The 18,082-nt window shown below is 40.3% G+C and overlaps 1 protein-coding gene across 1 annotated transcript in view; it reads left to right on the top strand.

Moving 5' to 3' along the window:
• rapgef2b (Rap guanine nucleotide exchange factor 2b) overlaps positions 1-18,082 on the top strand; it is a 127,360-nt gene that overhangs the window by 66,819 nt on the left and 42,459 nt on the right. Inside the window, exons 5-6 of the mRNA XM_047353149.1 lie at positions 8,158-8,233; positions 10,820-10,987. Coding sequence (XP_047209105.1) covers positions 8,158-8,233; positions 10,820-10,987 — 244 coding nt within the window. The remainder of the gene's footprint in view (positions 1-8,157; positions 8,234-10,819; positions 10,988-18,082) is intronic.

Below are 18,082 nucleotides of genomic sequence, written 5' to 3'. Positions count from 1 at the left end.
ATTTCCCTGTATTATGAGCTTTATTAACCCTGTTATGGTTTTACTTCCCTCCCTTTGTGTTGCTGAGTACATTCATTATTAGCAGAACGCCTCTAGAACCTTCAGCCATCTGAACCAAATGTTTCTTGAAAATCAACTCTTACATTCATGAGCATCCTAAATTCCAGCTCCTAAATAAATCAGCACCTTGGATAGCGGAGGAAGGTCAACCCAGCGTATTAAATTCAGCCACCTGTTTGGAAAAATGGGTAAGTAGAATTTATCATCTGATTGGACCAAAGTTGATCCTGTTCATAACAAACAGTTAAAGCAAGTTGAGTTTAATAATGCTTGCCGAACTTCAGGCATGTGAAGCAATAGAGATCACATAACGTAACAGTCACGATTTTGAAATATGGAAGGAAGCTAGAGGACCCGAAGAGAACAGACACATGCATGGGGACAACATGCGAACTCCATGCAGAAAGACCCGAGGTATGGATTCGAACCCAGGACCATTTTGATGCACAGTGTTACCTGTTACCTTTAATAAGGGTGATGGACGCTGCCTCTTCAGTCTCCACAGCATGACAGTGTGCTTGTTTTACCAAAGGCATTTCAAACAGCTGATTTTATTTGTAAGCAAGAGAAACATGTAGTCTTTCACCCAGCTGGCCGGTATTGCACAGCGGCAGGTGGTGGAGAGGGAGCACTTCTTGATGGAGGTAATAGTTTGGAAGGAGTAAAGGAATTCTAGTTGTTCCATCTGCATGAAAGAATAGATGAAAGAATATGTCACTAACCTTTATCAAATATTTATTTTTATTCCAACTGAAGTACCTGCTCTTTGTTAAAGTGTTTAGATACCGAAAATAATGGGAGTATTTAGCTTTGATTTGATTCATGAATATGAAAAAAAATCAGACTCCTCATCAGAGCTGATAATGTGTAAAATGGTCAATTCCCTATTTTCTGGCTTATTGATTGGTGTACCTCTAGTAGCAACCATAACTTTAACCTTGTCATATCTTCATACAGGTTAACTGGTCCATGCCTTTTACTAAGGAGGGGAATCTCTTGTCACTTCATGATTTCTATTTGATTACAATGCAGAAGGCCACGATGCGATTGTAAATAGGTTATTGATGTAATCTGCAGTTTATGCCACATTATGTTTACCATAAACATTCCTGTTGCAGCACTTATGCACGTCCAAGTTCCTTATTCCTCATATTCAGGTCAAAAATTAGCATTAAGATAATCCAGTTTTGATTATTGTTAATCAAGACGCGAAATCGTGAAATCAAAAATTCGATTTTATCCCTTATGCCTGCCCAATAAAAAGTCGAAGAATTTCATTGACCTTAAACTGAAATACTTAATGAAGTGAGTAATTTTTACTGAGGACATGAGGTCTACACCCAACCACAACATAAATAGTCACTGAGAACAAACTGTCCTCCCTCCCATGCATTTGTAACTGTAGCAGGAAGTGAGTCGTACGCTGGAATGCTGTCTGTTGTCTACGTTCCACATTACGCTGAGAGAGGCAGGGCGTAAGAGAAAGGGGGCAGAGCTATTGGACATGAGCTGATCCACACACACACACACACTTTCAGAGCCACACACTCCCATTTCTCAGAGTGCAAATCTCAGATGGCAGCAGTGGGGTGTGTGCAGGACGATATGCCGCAGTCCCACATTAGTCCCGGGACCTGAAACGAATGTTTGGGACTTTCTCTTGACTATCAGAAGAGGATATTTTAAGGCAGGATCTTGTTATCTTCCCAGGTGCCTGTGTCACTCAGGGAGCAGTTTGGTGTGACAGGGGTGAGTGCTCAGACTACAGCAGCTTCAGCTTCAGCTTCTGCAATCTAATTTAACGTAAACACATGATTATCCCTCTTAATACAGCTTTGCGTAAGCACTCCGGAGTTCAGGGTGGTAAGTTAAAAGTAAGGCTTGTCTCCACGCTGGGAGCTGGGAGCTGGTAGCTGTAATGCAGGCATGTCTGGAATGTGAAGCATGGCTTTGATGTTATTTTGGATTTGTCAGTCTGAGGAGCGTGCAGCCAGAAATGGGTGTGTGCTCCTTACGCTTGGAGGGTGATATACAACTTTTGACAACTTTGAAACCATAACAAAAGACAGTCCTATTGCTGTAGGGGTAAATTTGTTGGATATGTTGCCAGTTAAAGATACATTGGTAATGAATGTGTCTTTGAACAGTTAAAACCAGTTAGAAGAGCTCCTTTAGTTTTTATAAACTGACTTCTCCAGTTCCCTTTTCTCCTCCTCCTCGCGGTGTCAGTAAAGTTGTATTTTGGGAAGTTAAAGTTTGGAGTCATCCGGACATTCTTTGCTTTAGTGTTAACTTCTATTTCGGGGGCTGACAGGGTAAAGTTTAGGCTCTGCATGTGATCTGACCATGATGTTACTCCAGAGAATTCTGTTCATCTTTGCAAGGTGGATGACTGGTCAGCTGCAGCTGGTATAGATGCTCCAGAGCACTTCAAACCAGTCTGTTCCTCCCTCCTCCATCATCCCCGCCTTTCTCTGCTCTCAGCCCAAAGTGTTGCATAACCAGGGAATCTAATCCTGGTTCTCCTTAGAATGTAGTGGTCTAAAAATCTGGCAAAGTGTAAGGTTAGCAATCCCTGTGGAATGACATTTCAGATGTGTAGGTTTTTTGTGTTACAGACCGGAATGCAAAAGGCCACCAAGGCAGAGGAGATGTTTGCCAAATCCCAGTGACCAGTGCCTCATGACTGAACTGAAGCAGCAGATCAGTTTCTATTCTTTAATTCATTTAACTTCTGATAATAAAGGATAAGTGGTTGATTGAAATGCTTTAAGCTTTGCAATGAAAGTGCCTTTATTTGAGATAAAAAGCTAGAGCTAAAACAATGTCTGTATTTCTACATTCAAATTCTGTTGGATTGCCGTTTACCTTTGCTCTACAATAAGCAATATTATGTTGAATGTATAGTTTTAATGATGGCTGACTTCTCAATCATATTTTGATAAATACATTAATTAGCATGCAACAAAACGCGACAGCTGTAACAGCGATCTGTTGCAAAAAATACTATTTTATTACACTGTTTTATTTTTGTAATGCAATAATGTAAAGCACAAAAACCTCACAGCAGTTCTGCCTTTTCAGCAGCATGCGGTAGAAAGCCATGTTCGCTATTGTTTCCCTGATTGCAGCTGTCCATTGAGAGGGTGTGTGGAGTCTCTCTGATGTTTAGAGCCTGGTTCCTGCAGCGACCCTAAAACAGATCCTGGACTGAAACCAGAGATCCTCTAATCACCTTTCAGCTCCCCTCACAATCGTCAGCAGGGCCCATTTTGAGGGGTGTGGTGGCCTAGTGGTTAGAACAGGAGGTTTGTGTTCCAGAGGGGACACAAGGGGCCAGGTTCGTATCCCACAGATTACCACTCTGGGTCCCTGAGCAAGACCCTTAGCCCCAGAATGCTCCCCGGGCGCTGCACAATGGCAGCCCACTGCTCCCTGTAAGGGATGGGTTAAATGCAGAGGACAAATTTTGTTGTAATGTACATGTGCCATGACCAACAAAGATGATGATTATTATTATTATTTTCTGCCTTGTTGTGGATGAGATGCAGTTTGTCAACACAGTGTCAGCTGTGGAATGTTGTGAGGATGCTGGTACTAGCATTGTGAATATCTCTTTAACGGGCTAATTTGAGTCTTCTGTCCTAAAATTGATCTTAAATGTCACTAAAGTCAAGCAGATTGATTCAGTTTCTCAGTGTTTGTTGAAACAATAAAAAAGATTGCAACATTGTGGTACTAAAAATACGACAGTGGTGATTTAATTCTGACATATTTCTTAGGTTATTCACTTTCCTATCTGGTTAGGGCCGTTTCCCTGCCATTGTTCTCAGGAATGATAACACAGAGCTCACGTCAGCCCGAACGCCTCATTTCTTGGTTATCTGTGGGAAGTCATCCATCCACAGACTTCAGCATCATCAGTCCTGGTGATAAATCTAATATTTATATTGGTCAGACTTTGTTGTAACTGTGCTGATTTTTACAGGGATGCCTACATCCCTATCTACGATTTACATTTGTTTGTTCACATAATTTATGCTTTTGTAAGATATTTTAGTTTCATGACTAATCCTGGAGCACTACAAGCTTTAATCTCCGAACAAGACACTTTAGTGTTCCTCCCCCACTCTGCACTTCCATAATCCCTTCTTTAATATCTCACATTGGCAGCTGTGAGTTTATTTTTCATGTAAAATTGAGGACTGGATTACTAATGTCAGGACTGCAATAGAGGAGCATGATTGAACATGTCACTTTGCTGTTTGCACTCGGTGGCCTGATGTGTTTGTGATACGTGTATGAGTAAAAACACTTTTTTTTTTTTTTTTTTCCCCTGCAGCAGATTCAGCAGAGGGGAGGATGTGTGCTGGTGGTGACTCTTAACATCCATAAGACTGTATCAAAGCACTCCTTCCCTCCTGTAAAGCCACTGCCTATCTGACAGATCAGCAGTGCTGGAAACTAGTTGCAAAAGAATTACAGCATTTGTCTTCTTGCGAGAACTGCAATTAAAGTACTGAGTAAGCTCTTCGTATTGGTGTGTTTTGTCCTGTGGTGGAATTCAGGCTTGTGTTTGTCAGGGAATATACGCAGAGTTACAACAGCATTAGACAGACGCTCAGGCAAAGCAAACGGCAACAATCAGCATTAACCCTCTCGTTACCTTCAGTCTGAGGCAGCCTCTCATCCTCACAGCCGCTCATGTTCTCTTTGATTTAACACAAGCTTCTTGGCACATATCTATTTGCTTGTTCATTTATTGAGTTATCAAAGTGAGCTGGTAAAAAAGTTCGGTCCGTGAACAATAAATAAGCAGACAAAAGTTGCCAGAAATCTAAAAAAGGCTTCTGAGAAGCTTCTAGAAAGAGAACAGCAAAGCCAGCAACATCTACTTGTAGAAATTATACTAAAGCACAAAAATCATTGTCGGTTCTTTTTCAAAGTGATATTTAGACGTCTGCCAGCTGATGATTATTTCCCAGCATGACCATGCTCTACCTAGAACATGCCGAAACAAGCCCATGGCTCTGAAGCATTCAGACCATGCTGGGCCTGAGGTCTGCTCTCATTGGGGTGATTGATAAAAGCTGCCACCTCTGTCCCCTGAGTACAGGTAGACACACACCAGTGCTCACTTCATCTGTGGGCGCCTTTACTTACCTGAGATTTCAAAGTTTGCATTAGTTATGCAAAAATATTTTAAGCATCCTTATAACGCTTAGTTTATGAGTTTAGACAACAAAGTAGAAGAAAAAAAGATAGATTTATAAAAGTAGATTTAAAAAATTGATATTTGATTGCCTGTCATACAGCTCTCCGGGTACTAAGTAGATGCTATAAATACTTCTTGCACATTAAAGTAATCTTTACATTTAAAATATTGCATCGGTGTGTTTTGATATGAAAGGAAGTCTACAGTGAGGGTGGCCGGTAGGGCTGGGCGATATGGCCTAAAATGAATATCATGATATATTGAGCTCTGTAATGAACGGTAACACTAACCTAACCACTACCAGCCGGACCCGCCACCGCAGACCCCCCCACTCCCCGAGATGAACCTTGTCGCCACAGTCTTTTGTTCAACATTGTCCTTGCAGAACCCACTTGCTTTGGAAATAAGCTGCTCCTCTCCCCTCCTCGACCAGCTCTACCTCTGCTTCAATATTTGAAATTTCTCTTTTACTCTTGTCGCAGACTCAATGGGGTGGAGTTATGTGATTACAGACTGTACACATACAGTACAGACCAAAGGTTTGGACACACCTTCTCATTTTAAGAGTTTTCTTTATTTTCATGACTATGAATATTGTAGCTTCACACTGAAGGCATCAAAACTATGAATTAACACATGTGGAATTATATACTGAACAAAAAAGTGTGAAACAACTGAAAATATGTCTTATATTCTAGGTTCTTCAAAGTAGCCACCTTTTGCTTTGATTACTGCTCCACACACTCTTGGCATTCTGTTGATGAGCTTCAAGAGGTAGTCACCTGAAATGGAACCCAGGGACTACTCTGCATAATCGCTCTGATAGTCAAGTCTTCATATTTTTGCAATAAAAAACTATTCCCTACCGAAAGCCATTCAGTCGATTGTACCAACATGTTAAAATGGGCCCCATATGAATTTTGCTCAGGCTGCACTTTGGCCTTGGGTCTCAATGGGCCTCTCATATGCAGCCTGTTTGGTTAAATACTACCGTCCGTAGTGGCAAAACCAGTTGGGCATATAGGTTTTAAGTTGATCTGAAATGTGCATTTAAAGATCACTTTAAATTGTGCAACATATCTAGGACCCATATGGGTCCCACTATTTCCACATCGTCTACATCGGCATTTAACACTGAGCCATTTTTCCCTTGGAATTTGGTTTCCCAGAACCTCGTCAGTTGTGTGTTTCCACTATATGGTCCAAAACTGGGCTGTTTATGTAAATTATGTCCACTGAAGCAGAGAGTATCTTCCTCTGCACAGCAGAGGCCCGAATGGGATCAAAAACCATGAATCCAGACCACATTTATCTTATAATGTTTGATAGTTGTTATAGTTTAAAAGTCAAGGAAAGCCCCTCCAAACAGTGTTAATGTGTGACTATAAATGGACCCTAAATGAACTGTGTTGACCCCAACTCCAGAGGCTGTGTGAGGGAGAGGACAGGAGTTCCAGTTTTGAAAATTAAGAGCACTTATGATTCTGTCGCTTATGACTGTGTCGCAGTGATCACACTTGATAATGGAAAGGTGCATCTGTAGCAAACTAATCATTGACACAGTTTTCTTCTTGGTTCTTGCCCTTGGAGTGAGAGGATAACAGAACTCTGGTCGGGATTTCAACCAGGGTTTCACAGCTATGACTTGTTTACGCTCTGAAAATAATTTAACAAGTTAAACCCAGTGCGATGTCCCAAAGGAGCATTAACCACCGCTACCAACACACACAGCAGCAGTGTGTTGGTGTCTTTCAAACTTCAAAACTGTTAATGATCCACATTACTTGTGATTGTTTTTATTGTTATCTCAGCATATAAACGTTGTAAAACGTAAGGTACTACTTCTCTGCTAGGACTATTTTCTGGGGTAGATTTCCAGCTGGTACTCTAATTTAGTCCTGGTTCCTGCAGTGGCAGTGTACCAATCCTATTTTAAAAAACCTTTCCTAATCAAATGGGCCCCATAATTACTTGTCATCTGGATAAGAACATCCTCCAAAAGGCAAGGTTCTATAATTGAATGTAGTTTTTTAATTTAATTAATAAACTACAATGCTCTTAGAAATGTGTAACAACTTCTGCGTAATTCAGACTAAATCGATCTTCTGGTTTAGCTTCTTGGTGGACAGCTGTCTCATCATTGGCATGTTTTGATCCATCAGACAGAAACTGCAGCCAACTTGTCTTCATTGAAAAAAGCCTTGAGGCTTTAAAGTTTGGGATGCTGTTGGTTTAGAGGCACTAGAATTAAAAAAGTATTTCCTCATCTCCTGTATCTAAGCGATGCAAAACATTACAGAAAGGGTCTAATACACGAACTCAAAGGGATCTCTATTTGTTGAGCTCCTGGAGTTTATCTAACCACACAATGAGCAAACAAACAAGATGGGGGTCACATTCTACCAAACAAGGAATCTCTTATTTCTCTGGATAGTAGGTGTTCTAAACAAAGGTGGCATTCTTCCCGATACCCACAACTGCGATCTGCATTTGCTCAAAATTTCCATGGCTGAGAGTCGTTTTTTAAATACATGTTGGGTCTGTGCTGCTTCTAATAATTATCTGATCATTACGAGCGAGGCTTACTATCCAAACTGACGTCATAAGAGTGGAGTTTTCCAGAACCGGGTATTTCCCTTCTGAAACTGAAAGGAGGTGTTGTCCAGTTAAAGCTGCTGTGTCCGATTTTACATCCAGAAATTCCACAACCTGTATTTGCTTATAAATATGCTAATGCAAACATTTATGGGAGTCTCCCCTGATTTTGGCTGTCAAAGAGTTAAAGATGAACAGAAAAATCTGTGACTATGTGAATGTTGTGCTAGCTAACGCAAAATCTGCTGCTTGAAGGTGCACTCATGATTTCTTTTTCTTTAATCTAGTTTTGGGAAGCGATCAGCAGGCAGCCTTCGGCGTGGATGTGAATGCATCGTCCTTGAACCCTCAGAAATGATTGTGGTGAGTTCATTTCTTTGACTTTCAACCTCCTGCTCAGGACAAGCTTCCTATGTTGTCAGGAAAAGTGTGCTATTTGATTTATTTATTTTCCTGGACAAATAACTATGGAAAAAAAAAAAGGTAATTATGGAAAATATTTGTTTCCTCACTTTATTCCCTATCCTGTTTCATTCATTCCTTTATTGTTCCCTTTCTTTTATTTCCTCCTTTGTTTGTTTGTTTCTACCTACCTACCTACCTACCTACCTACCTACCTAACTAACTAACTAAATAAAATATAATAAAATAAATTAAAAGTTAAAGACTGATGTCCCAGCAGTAATGGCTTGTTCATTGTAGAGCCACTGAAACCTTAATAGCAACCCATTAACCTGGACATGAGTATATTTGTATGTTGCATCATGTCTTAATGGATTACTCTTAAACTCGCAGTTATCCACTTACCACCTGTAGAGTCAAACTAGCGTCATACTGTGTCCTGACCATGAACTAGCTCAACGTTTAAAAGAATCTCTGCTTTAGATTAAAGATTTGTTCAATTTTTTTATGTAGTACAATTATTGTTAGAATGTTGTGAAAAAAGGATCTAGTTGTTCATTATTTATAATAATGATAATTTCGATTTTTGCCTCTTTTATTGGGGATTTGCTAAAAGTAAAGGGTTATGGTTGAATTATTCCCCTCAGAGCTGGGTAAGCAGCCAAGTTGGCAGCGTGATGCAGTCATCTGCTGAACAGAAGCTAACTGAGGCCTCAAGTCACTCCATAATCATTCTGAGGATTTTGCCAAGACAGAAGACATATTCAAGCAGCTGCAACTGGAAGTCTGTTAATATTCTGATGCACTGCATTAGTACTGTTGACCATTCAACTTGCAGACTCAAATATGTCACAGTTTAAAACCTTAAGACTTGAATCAAACCATGCTGCAGGTTTCTTAAGAAGTTTCCAAAGTTCTTCAGCTTTTTAAAGATGAGTTTCAGTTTTGGGGGATTCCTAAATAACAGAGTATTTATAAATGCTACAGGTAAACACTGTTTTAATAAAGCAGATTCTTTTGCTAACCAAAAGCTACAGTTTTCATAAACTTTACTTGAGTCAGGCCAGAGCCTAAGAAGATTCAGCTTACTGTTGCATAAGACACCAAAAAGCTGCAGAAAGCTGCAAAAGGATATGACATAATCTTAGTAAATACTGCAGTTGCATTTCCAGTCAATGTCTTCAATACCAAATACAGAGCATTACTGTGTAACTGCATCATTACACATCCATACATCATTCTACTTTGGACGAGAGTTGTGTTAATAAATGATGTATTTTATGATCTGTGGCTTTGTGAAAAATAAATAGGGTTATGTTTCTGATCACTCTTTAAAGTGAAATTAAATTCACTAAACTGGTTTGGTTTTTAGAGTATTGTTTTACCACAAAACAAATGTCACCCTTGAACAAGCACAGCACTCTTTCAAGGAAGTGGAAGCATGCCCTACTTTCATCATCCTTACAAGAAAAACCATCAGAGATAACCTGCACGCTGTCTGTGTGCAAAAATGACAACTGGCTTGTACTGCTGCAATCACAGCACATTTTCATTTCATATAATTGCTGTCTCCATGAGTGCAGATGAGAAGACAACTCCTGTTGAGCTCTATCAGATACCCTCTTATTAACACCAGCACCCTTGTCTGCTTGCTGTTAGCTGACAATTTGTTGCCTTTTGCTATTTTAGAAGCCAAACCATTTTATAATTACAGAGCTGGGTGGAAATGCATAGAGAGAAGCTTCCACGCAGCTCCATGAAGCTGCAGCTCAAAATGTGAGCACGTTCATACACTGCTGATGCATCTGTACTGTACACTCACAGCTCTGAGAGAGCAATTAGACACACAAACATGATTTTATGCCCTCGCTAGCACACAACTCGGCTGCCGTTGCCATGGCAGCCGTTGGTAAGGCTGAGTGAGATTTTTAGCAGCATAATCCCAAAGGCTTAGCTGCAAGAAATATGAAAATAGCAAGAGAGATAAGGATTGGGACCAAAATATAAAGACAGAACAACTCAAACTTCTCATCCCGTCCTGACCCAAAGCTTCCCACTGACAAAGATTTTAGGATTCCCTGGTAGGATAAGAGCCATCCTGTGCCAGTTTTCCATGTTTTTTCTCCATCTCCTCATTCATTATGAATAGAAACGGCAATATTATCTAATTTTAACTTATAATTAAATGAGGTTTCTAGGTGCCTTTTTCTCCACCAGACTTCATCGTTTTGTGTTTATGTCTGCCAGTCTATCTGTGTTCTCCACGTCTCTTCTAGCTCACTCCTCTCATCCAAATGCCTCACCGAGCCCTGTGTGTCTCCGTCTCTTGTTTTGGGATGTGAGCACCCTTTGACGTCGGTGTGCACCGTGCAACACACCCCCACACAACCTCTCCCCCCCCCCCCCCCACACACACACACTTCTATTTTTACGCAACCAGAGGGGCGGGAGGATATGAGGGAGTTTTTTTTTCTTCTGACGGGATGGGGGGGTCTGGGTGTGAGTGAAGACGAAGACAGTCACTCCCTTTCTATCTGTCGCTCCCAGGTTGACTATATGGATGAAAATGAGGAGTACTTTCAGCGACAAGCCTCGCACAGACAGTCCCGGCGGCGCTTTCGGAAGATCAACCAGAAAGGAGAGCGGCAGACAATCATCGACACCGTGGATCCGTACCCCAGTGGAAAGCCGCCTGTAGCCCGGGGATACCACACGGTGAGTTGCAGCCTGTGTCACAGTTTTGTGTTGCGCTCTGGAGCCGGCTCGGTGATGCTTCGTTTGTGTGTCGAGCTTCACTATCTGTTGTGTCTTTCAGCTTCTCAATACATTTGAAAATGTAAGCGCTCTGTCAGAATAACTTTAAGTGGCTCTGTCTTCTGCTGTTTGCTGACCCCTGGTCATAGATTGTTGTGCTGTGATGTCTTATCTTCAGGGGAAGGGCTCTCCTGCCCTGTCCTTGTGCACATGCCAAATTGTATCACTTCTTGTTGCTGTACTTTTGCATATGTTTAGAGACTCTTGAGACCATTCTGGCTTCTGTGTGTTCTATCATATTTTCAATGAATGTTTTTTGTTGTTTGTTTAGCTTATTTGTGTGTCTCTTTTGGACCCCTGTTTGTTGTCAGAGTTATTTTATTTGTGTACATGTTTGTGCTCTTTAAAGTGGCTGGCTAAGCTAAATTGGTTTGAAAGAAATCTAATTTTCCTGCTTTTTCATAGCGATGGCAGCAGTTGTTTTGAATTTACCTTTCTTGTAAGCGAGAAAAAGAGTTGTAGAGATGCACCAGTCAGGCTTTTCCTGGGTGATAGGTCTGACCTGCCAGTTACTGTGGATTTTAACACATGGGATAAATGAATGTGCTTCACGTTCCTTAATAGAGGTTGTCGTTTTGAATCCCACACCTTTAAAAGGAATAACAAGATTATTCTATTTTCATCATCTAGGCATCAATCTTTTATCTGATTTTTATTCAGCTCAAAAAAGTGCATCTATCAACATGCTGCAGTTTAGTTTTCATGCATTTCGTAAAAAAAAATCCGAATGTTCAGTATTTGACCTGCAGATCAAGAGTTGTTTTTTTCTTAGTTACATTCAAGCAGAAATTAGTGTGTTGAGTTCAGAGGTGTTGCTGCTCTTTGTGCTCCACATAGACTCTAACTCTGGAGAGAAAAACCTCAACAAAATCAGCAAATACCCATCATGCAGTTTCTGGACACAGTTTCCTGTTCCAAACTGTTTCACAGCATTCCTCTCGTTCCCAGTGTTCCCTTGGGTGCTTGTCAGGGTACTTATCTGTTTTTGTCTTTATCTTCATGAATCTGTTGCTCTTAAAAAGGAGAAATGTCCTCTTCTTGTCCCCCTCTGATCTTCAATTATGTGAAGGATTGCACTGAATCTTCTCATGGCCTGACATCTCCTCACGGCCTCTGAACTCTTTGCTCCGAAACGACTCCTGTGAGAAGGATGGAGCCTGCGCCATAGCAACCAATATTTCCAAACAGGCTCTGTTTGAGAGCACTTTGAAGTACAGTAGGGAAGGGAGCTAAGTTAACAATAGTGCTGTTGCTGACTCAGATGGGTGCAGGGTGAGTGGAGTGACAGAGATGCTGAATCTGGGTGTTACTAAGCTAGGATAGCATGCTAATCTGCAGCATTTAGAATGCCAGACAGCTCAAATGTTCCTTCCTTCTTCGCTAAGGCGTGTTTAAAGATTGATCTATTGAATCAAAAGAAGAAAAGGGCTCATCTTCGTTACTGCCTGGCACTACTGGTATGGGACCGTGGAACCAAATCTAAAAACGACAACCTCAACTTCCTCTAGATGCCTATAGAAAATGGATACATCAGTGCAATAATATGCCTGATGGGCCACAGGGCTTCCTTTGTTAGGCCCTATGCTGCAATGCCACATATCACAAATGCAATGACTGCTTAGAAGCAATATTTAGTAGGCTGTTGGATATAAAATGCCTTGTATTTACTTCCTGAATGCCAATAATATATATTTCTAATTGTGTTAACTTGCACTGGTTTGATGCCACTACTGACTTACATTTTACTGACTGAGATCCTAAAGCTCCTTCAGAGTGATAGGGGTTTTGTAAGTATGGAAACTGCAGAGAGCCATGAAGGAAAAATCACAATTTGATATAATTCTTTCAAATTTCAACAATAATACCACAGTAGCACGAATACGTGACATCTGGCAACCCGGGTGACATGGTGCTAACTGATCCTGGATTTGGTTTATATACACAGACTCATCCTGTCAAACTAAATAAAGATCAGATGTCAGAAGTTAGACTTACGAAAAATAAAACGTAGCAGGGGTTTAAAGTTGTCCTCCTGTTTTCATCCTAGCACACAATTGTTTTTCCTGGAAGGTTAGGGCAATTTCACACATCTTATGATTCATTATTTTGTAGTTTGTTCTGTATTAATAATAAAAGTAAAAAGTCCACAGTGAATTTTTTGAGTTGAAAATATTGTGTTCAAAGAGCTCTCACTTTCAGATCTATTAAAAGAAAGTCTAAAAAGAGCAAAATGTTAGATCTAAAGGGAAGTATTTGTACTTTTAAAGAGAAAAAGTATGTTTTTGTTTAAAGGTGCTGTCTAAAAATAAGAATTTCTGCTTAATTTAAAGACTTTATTATACAATGCTGCCATAAAATCCTGTTGGTAGAGAAACACATCATTGGCCTATTAATACTTTCTGAAGCTGTAATCTGGTGCCTGAATAAACATGTTTAAATGTTCATTAACACAGTCCCAGTTGATGGATCCTGAAGTAACCAATGCTTTGCTAGAAGCATCAGTGGCCTTCATCATTAAAGAGAGATTGTTTTATACCTCTGAGGTCACAGATAGTCTGCAGACATCTGTGTGAGCGTCTGCTGTCCCTGAGCAACGCTCGGAACGAGTCCAGGTCGTAAGCATCTGCAGAGAGCCAGCGTGATGGGTGAAAAATCAAAGTCAGACGAACCCCGGATTAAAACTCCGAGTGGGAGCGCTCATAAAGACAGAAAAAACAATCTAGCTGAGCTGTTATGAAGTAAACTTCTTTCATTTTAAACATGCATGGATAATTCTTTAAACAAACACAAACAGTTTGCTCTCATAACTGGATGCATGTTCATTTCTGGCTGTTTGGCCTGATCTGAATGAATTCTATTATACTGAGGACTGAACTGGGATTAATATTAAAACCCATTAGCTGATGAGGTTCACACTCATCTGGGCTTTCAGAATGTCATGTAATCCAATTGTATAAGTTTCTTTCACCTACTCTCTGTTCTTAAAGAGGACTGTTATGTCACCTCAGTCAGGAGTGATTTATGAGGTTTATTTGCAAAGGGCAGGAAAATAATAGTGATTTGTCATGTTGATCAAAGAGATAATCATCCATAAGTTTTAACATACTGTCAAAGTGCACCTATGCAAACATTACACCAGCTGCCAAATAATTTAGAGCTGAATTTTGCCATTGTGTGTGCATGCTGCAGAGTTATATGATGAAAACGTTCAGGTTTCCTGATCTTGTAGGTTTCACTGTTTTAGCGAGCTGCACATTCAATAGCAGAACTCTTTGAGCTCAGACGTCAAAATTTCAACGCAAACAAACTAATTTGTGTAAACCTTGTTGTAATTTGATAATTGAATGTCACACAGACACACCAGAGAAAATGTTCTGCAGGTTTCCTGATTGAGGTAGTAGTTTTAAATCCAGCAGAAAATGAAAGGCTTTTACAAACACCCCCATATGTGCATGAACATATGCTTATTGGAGATTTTATAGGGAATACCTTATGTAACCTTCGAGTTATTCTTTTTTCCTTTAGTCTGTCTTAAAAAGAAAGCCAAACAATCATTGTTACTATTACTGGAAACAAGGTTGACAAATCTGGGATTCATAAGGATCAAGATAAATATTTAAAATACATTTCTGTTTCCATGGATAAATCAGGGCAGTGAAAGAGGACAGTGTTTTGAATTCAACACTTGGCTCCTGTGTGCTCAGCACTGTGAGTTGACAGTTGTGTGCCTTGTTCAAAGTGAACACACACAGACACACATCTGCACACAAACTTGATCTTTTTACATTTCCCTTTGAAATGGCTGATAATCTCCATTTCCTACTCGCTCTCCATTTCGCACCTTATCTCACATGTCATATCTGTTCCTCTAATATCATCAGTCTGCATATCAACTCCATTTGAGCCGTTAACCCAACACACACACACACACACACAGATTTTCTCTCTGATCTCCTTCTCAGCCATTATCTTAAGGTCTTTGTGTGGATTCTCTGTCACTCAGTCTCGAAAGAAATGTCAACATGACTGTTGATGGATCTTTACTAAATGCTACACAGCAAATCATATCCATAACTGTTTAAGTTCTTGATTTGTATTTTTCCCCTTTTAATCCTTATCTATACTCATGCCAGACAAGCCAGACAGTCCCAAACTTTCCAGGCAGATGAGTAATATTGGTCTTTATTTGGTGACCAGAAGAAACATCAGGCAGATGTCATCTAACTGCACAAGCAGCAGGAGGTACCCCATCACTACTCCTTCTGCTCCTTCACCCCACCCTGGCAGCCTGTTAGTTTCTGAGGGTACCCCGATAATCAGATGGGTTTTATTTAAAGTCCTCCCCCGTGAAATTGCTCACTCAGTCACTGACAACCTTCATATTAACTTAAAACATAGAAAGAGGAGTTGTATAAATAGATAAGGTTGTTATCAGAGAACAAGAAAGGCTTCGACTGCCCCGTTTGGACACCAGGGCCAAAGGATGTTGTTTCCCTCACATAGACTCCATCCTGTGGGTCTGTTAATTTTGCTGGTCAGAAATAATGTCAACACTTTGATCATATGTAAGTTTTTTGTTAAAGGTTCTTAGAGAGGATACCCTTGTCATGTCAAAGCCCCCCATGAACCTGGTTCAATGGGTAAAACAGTCATAAAACAGCCAGCTTTGCTCAAAGCTCTGCTCGCCAACCATTACTATCCCTCACTTTCTTCATCTAGTTAAGTCTCTTCTCTATCTACACATATAATCATATGTTTTAAGGAATCGGAGTGGCTATAAGTTGACCTACGTAAACATAAAAAGAACCTGCCCAGAACTGTCCCAAATGAAAAATTAAAGCCTTTCCTCTTTTGCTCGGCCCGTTGTCCAGCGGTAGTGTGTAGAAGAGTTGAGAAGCCTCCCAAAGGCCTGCTTTTATTTCGCAACAAATTCAGTTGGTTGTTCTTTTAGCAATATATTGCAATGTTGCATTAAGTAAGCTGAACAGCTGCATTCTCTCCCTCAGTGTAGCTAACATTGCTGAACAGAGCAGTTAGTAACCTCTCTGCCCCTGTGTAGACACATCTAACTAACTGACAAGCAAACAAGCTTAGCTCTGATTGGTGTTGAGTATTAAGCTGTCCAGCTCAAAGGAAGGATATGATTGGCTGGATTCACTGTGGTTTGGGACAGCTCTATCATACAAAGCATTAAGAAATGTCTACTTTCTGTCTTTGTTTTTATAGAATTGGTGGACTAATGGCCTGCTATGAGTTTACAGAGCGATCACTGAACACAGATCTAATTGTTCCTTTGTCTACCTAGAAATAGACCTGGATGAATTCTGATTGGATGAAGCATCTGCTCTCCGATTAAAATGTAAATTCTAACCCTTACTGAGTGCTTATTTTTAGTTAGATTGTTTTAGCACTGCCTTGTTAAAAAGTCTGTTGCCGGTCATGCAGATCATATTACAGCTTTATGTATTTTTAAATTACAATATTGATGTGACGTGTGATTAAAACAATAACATGTTTTTATCTAAATACCAAGCAGCATTGGTGCAGTATTCAATAGAAACTCAGCTTTCACTGCTTTTTCTGCTGCTTTCTCATAACTCGCAGGTTTTCTTTGCAAAGATTTCACAGTTCATTTGCTTGGATCTGCTTAGTAATCTGCGGATGTGCTGTGGAAAACATTTTTAATATATCAATGAGGTTTTCACCTGCTGTTTCTCACATCCTCGGCTGACAAGTGGCATGTTTGTTAACTCTCCTCTCTTCTGCTTCTTTTCATGGCTCGCTTCCTAACTTGGCTTCCAGGAATGTAATAAGCCTAAGGTACTGTATCCATTAGCAGTGTTTGTCTGTGGTTTTCATTGTGCGTCTTTTGTTTTCTAGCTGCATGTGTTTGTGCTGCTGCTGATGGGCTTATCTGCGTCTGATCCCCATTCGTCCTATCTGTAGCTGCTAGCATACTTCCTCAATAAACACCTTCCATTTGCAGGCATGGACGCTGATAATGACGAAGAGAGAAGCCTTCCCCGCTCTCCAATTCTATTACAATCACTTCAACAATATGAATTGAATTGTTTATAAGATGACTGATAAAAAGCATCCCTTTGTTCGGTCAAAAGCAAACCATACCAAGTCGCCAGGTGATGATGGGAGTGATGAGCATCACTCTGCTACAGCTTATAGGGCCGTAATGTGTGATAATGGTAACAACTGAGATGACTGAAGAGCATGCTTTTTCTCTGTTGATGTTCTTGATAATGATGGGGATTGTCTTTGGGCTCTTTGGATTATTATCTCTACTCTGGTTGTGGTGGTGTTTGTTGAGCAGTGACAGATGGAAGATTTCAGATTTGATGAATCTGCTACATATAGGAGGCTGTGTTACCAACAGAACTGTAGCTTTTTCAGTATTTCCTTAGGGTGATGCTACGGTAACCAGGCGGAAAAGGATTAAGAAGGAGAGGTGGAAAAGATCAGAGCTCAAAGCGCTGATCAGTCATACCTGCTGATAAATGCAGAGAGAACAAAGCTGCCACTCTCAGCTGCAGAAAAGCCTTGCTCCTATTTTTAGAGCTGTCCTTTGTGACAGCCTGCTCCGCCTCAGCTGTGCACAGTTACAGAAGCATCGGCCTCGCATGGAAATTGTGTAGGAAATGCAGCGATTAAAGCAGAATGAGTTTATTGTACATTTATTCCCAATCTTGCACCTGTGGCTGCTTGGTTTCTGAATGATCCAGTTGAACTTGAACTAACATTTATTTTATAAAACATTACGTTCAACCACGATTGTCTACATTTGGTGAATGTAATTAAATGCTAATGCAGTACCTAATTCATTCTCGGTTACCTGCTTCAGCTTTCATTTTGAAATTGATGGATGTGGTAACAGTGAATTGATTTTATAGCTGAAAGCATTAATCAATTCTTTTATTGTCTGCAGTGTGTGTGTAGAAAATGTTGTTTATTTGAAGCTTCATTTAAAGTATCTTTTGTTTCCTT

The sequence above is a fragment of the Girardinichthys multiradiatus genome, chromosome 23 (assembly GCF_021462225.1).
Source record: "Girardinichthys multiradiatus isolate DD_20200921_A chromosome 23, DD_fGirMul_XY1, whole genome shotgun sequence".
Classification (NCBI taxonomy): Eukaryota; Metazoa; Chordata; class Actinopteri; order Cyprinodontiformes; family Goodeidae; genus Girardinichthys; species Girardinichthys multiradiatus.
This window is presented reverse-complemented; position numbering and strand designations above follow the sequence as displayed.